The 2,403-nt window shown below is 38.0% G+C and overlaps 1 protein-coding gene across 1 annotated transcript; it reads left to right on the top strand.

Annotated features, from left to right (window-relative positions):
* Positions 1–1,058: 1,058 nt before the first annotated feature.
* Positions 1,059–1,529, top strand: TRIADDRAFT_55229 (uncharacterized protein; the record flags this gene model as incomplete). The annotated part of the gene is made up of 1 exon (XM_002111781.1): positions 1,059–1,529. The coding sequence occupies one exon, from the start codon at positions 1,059–1,061 to the stop codon at positions 1,527–1,529; it is 471 nt and encodes a 156-aa protein (XP_002111817.1).
* Between the last annotated feature and the right edge of the window lie 874 nt (positions 1,530–2,403).

Raw genomic sequence — 2,403 nt, 5'->3', positions numbered from 1 at the left:
AAGGGGAAAAGGACAGCAACAGAGGTGGTTGTTGCTGTAGTCAAATAGGTACGTAGAATGGATTGCATTGGGATCCTATTCCTTTTCAATTACAGACTGCGATAGCAAAGGATATCCCCCTCTATTCGTACTAGGGATTTCTAAAACACCTATTCAGTGCAATAAAAAAAAAGCATCCGGCTTGTCCTTTTCCTGGTCATCTTGCTCTACTCTGCCACCGAAAGCCTTCCAAGGCACTTTTTTACAAAACCAACCTGGCAGCACCTTTGATGGACTACGGAGAAGAAGACCTGGACTGATCACGCTTGGACAGACAGACACTTTCAGCCTCATCTGGTCAAACTATTTTACCCAAACGCCTCGTTAGGACAGTACTTCAGTATGCAGACGATCGGTTTTAAATGGACTAATTTTTTCTACATAAAGCTATAGTATGTCCAATCTTTTGCTAAGTTCTGCTTGGAAACAGCTATATAAGATTGTCAATGTTAATTAAATTAGTACCAGTGATGTCGAAAACAGACACGGAAGATCATGCTAAGTAAAAGCATTTTTCCATATTGGCATCCTTATTTGATCAGAAAAAAAAGTCCGTCTGTCTGAGGAAGGGAGTTGCTCGAGTTGCTCTTCTTCTAGTAGTCCATCTGTCCATGACTCCGAGACAAGAGTGGATGGTTACAGACATACAGTTGGAATGACGCACTGGTACAGAATGTAGTGCAGCAGCTGCTCGATTTCAACAGTGCCAGTACTCGACTCAGATACCTGCATAGAACACCATATAGTCAATACTGGATAGAGAACTCTCCCATAAAAGCCTCGCCGCCATACTGTAGCGCAGTAGAGACACGCTTGTACGGAAACAGAAGCAGCCATGTTAGCTGAACTATTACTTTAGTTGGTGGTATAGCAGCAAAGTCGACGACTGCTAATAACGCGATCTGTAAAGTAGAATTTACCTCCACAAATATCCTTTCGGTAAGGCACTCCTGTCTATCATTGCTTAATAACGAGTTTTACTGGATTCATTTGCGATCGTCCTGCATGCATCAACGTCAATGGACCCCTTTAACGCTAATAGTCAACAAAATGATGACCTATTTGATGAAATAATACTAGCTGCAAATCAAAGACAAGAGAACGCTTATTTAGCTGGTGTCCAGAAAGGTGGAGAGATTGGATATCAGAATGGCATGTTGATTGGGCGTCAGAAAGGCTCACAGTTAGCCGCTGAGATCGGATTCTATTCAGGTTTTGTATCTACTTGGCTAGCAATGATTGAATCGGATAAGACAGTACTGTTGAATAATTCGCTAGACTCCAATAGTGTAAAATCGAAACAAATTAAAATAACCAAATGCTTGCAAGCGTTACAAGCTCAGCTACAACATTATAATCAAACCTTCCAACAAAATCATATCCATCATTTAACAGAAGAATTATCCAAGCTGAGAAGTCGATTTAAGCAGTTATGCTCACTACTTAAATATCCTCCCAATCACGTCAATATTTCGGATTTAACATTTTAAATAAAATTTAGAGTGGGTCAACTTCCTAGGGTATTGGATACAAAGCAACATCAACCTGCCATGTCGATCATAGGATACAACCTATGGAACCTACAACATCCAACCTGGCATTCCATCAGTATGTTGAAATATCCATCTTGCATAATACAGACTGTTAGCCCTTATGGACTATTATTAAACCCCATACTCTACCACAGTATCATCGATACAGATCAAATCAAATTTCCTTGACGAAAGACTTCTATCAACACAACAGTAAACTGTCCATCTATTGGATATATCCTTTTGCAATCAATTTAATTTTATACGTTTATCCAAATAAATACTAGCAAAACTTACTCGACCATAACTATTCCAATACCGAATGATAAACAATATATATATACTCGTATACAAATTAAACTATTACTGCACATTAAAAGTCAATGTACTGTGCTACAACATTTGTTCTATTTCATTATTACTGTACTACTGGCCAATCTGGTCACTGTTAATACAACCTATTACTATTCATGGCCAAAAATAGCGATAATACTTCATTTGCATAGCATTCTACCAAAGAATCAATGCGACGATTCCTGTCAACGAATTCTGATAATTATAATCTAAGACTAGACAGTTGTATGTTGAAAAAGTTAAGAGTACAGGATGTTATGAATTTCATCCATTTACTGTATAAAATCTGCATTTAATATAAAATGTCTGGAGTCAATAATTTGTTTAGACGACTGGCATGAATAGAGAGTATCTACGCTGTTGAAAGATTGGGTGTAACTGAAAACAAAATTTTAATTTCTTGAGTGAACTCAAATCAGTAGGATGCTAAATCGAAATGCGTATTGAGCAAGGAACATCCAGTTCTACTCTTACATCT

The sequence above is a fragment of the Trichoplax adhaerens genome, genomic scaffold (genome assembly GCF_000150275.1).
Source record: "Trichoplax adhaerens TRIADscaffold_4 genomic scaffold, whole genome shotgun sequence".
Lineage (NCBI taxonomy): Eukaryota > Metazoa > Placozoa > Uniplacotomia > Trichoplacea > Trichoplacidae > Trichoplax > Trichoplax adhaerens.
The sequence above is the reverse complement of the archived record's forward strand: the minus strand, read 5'-3'. Positions and strand labels throughout refer to the sequence as shown.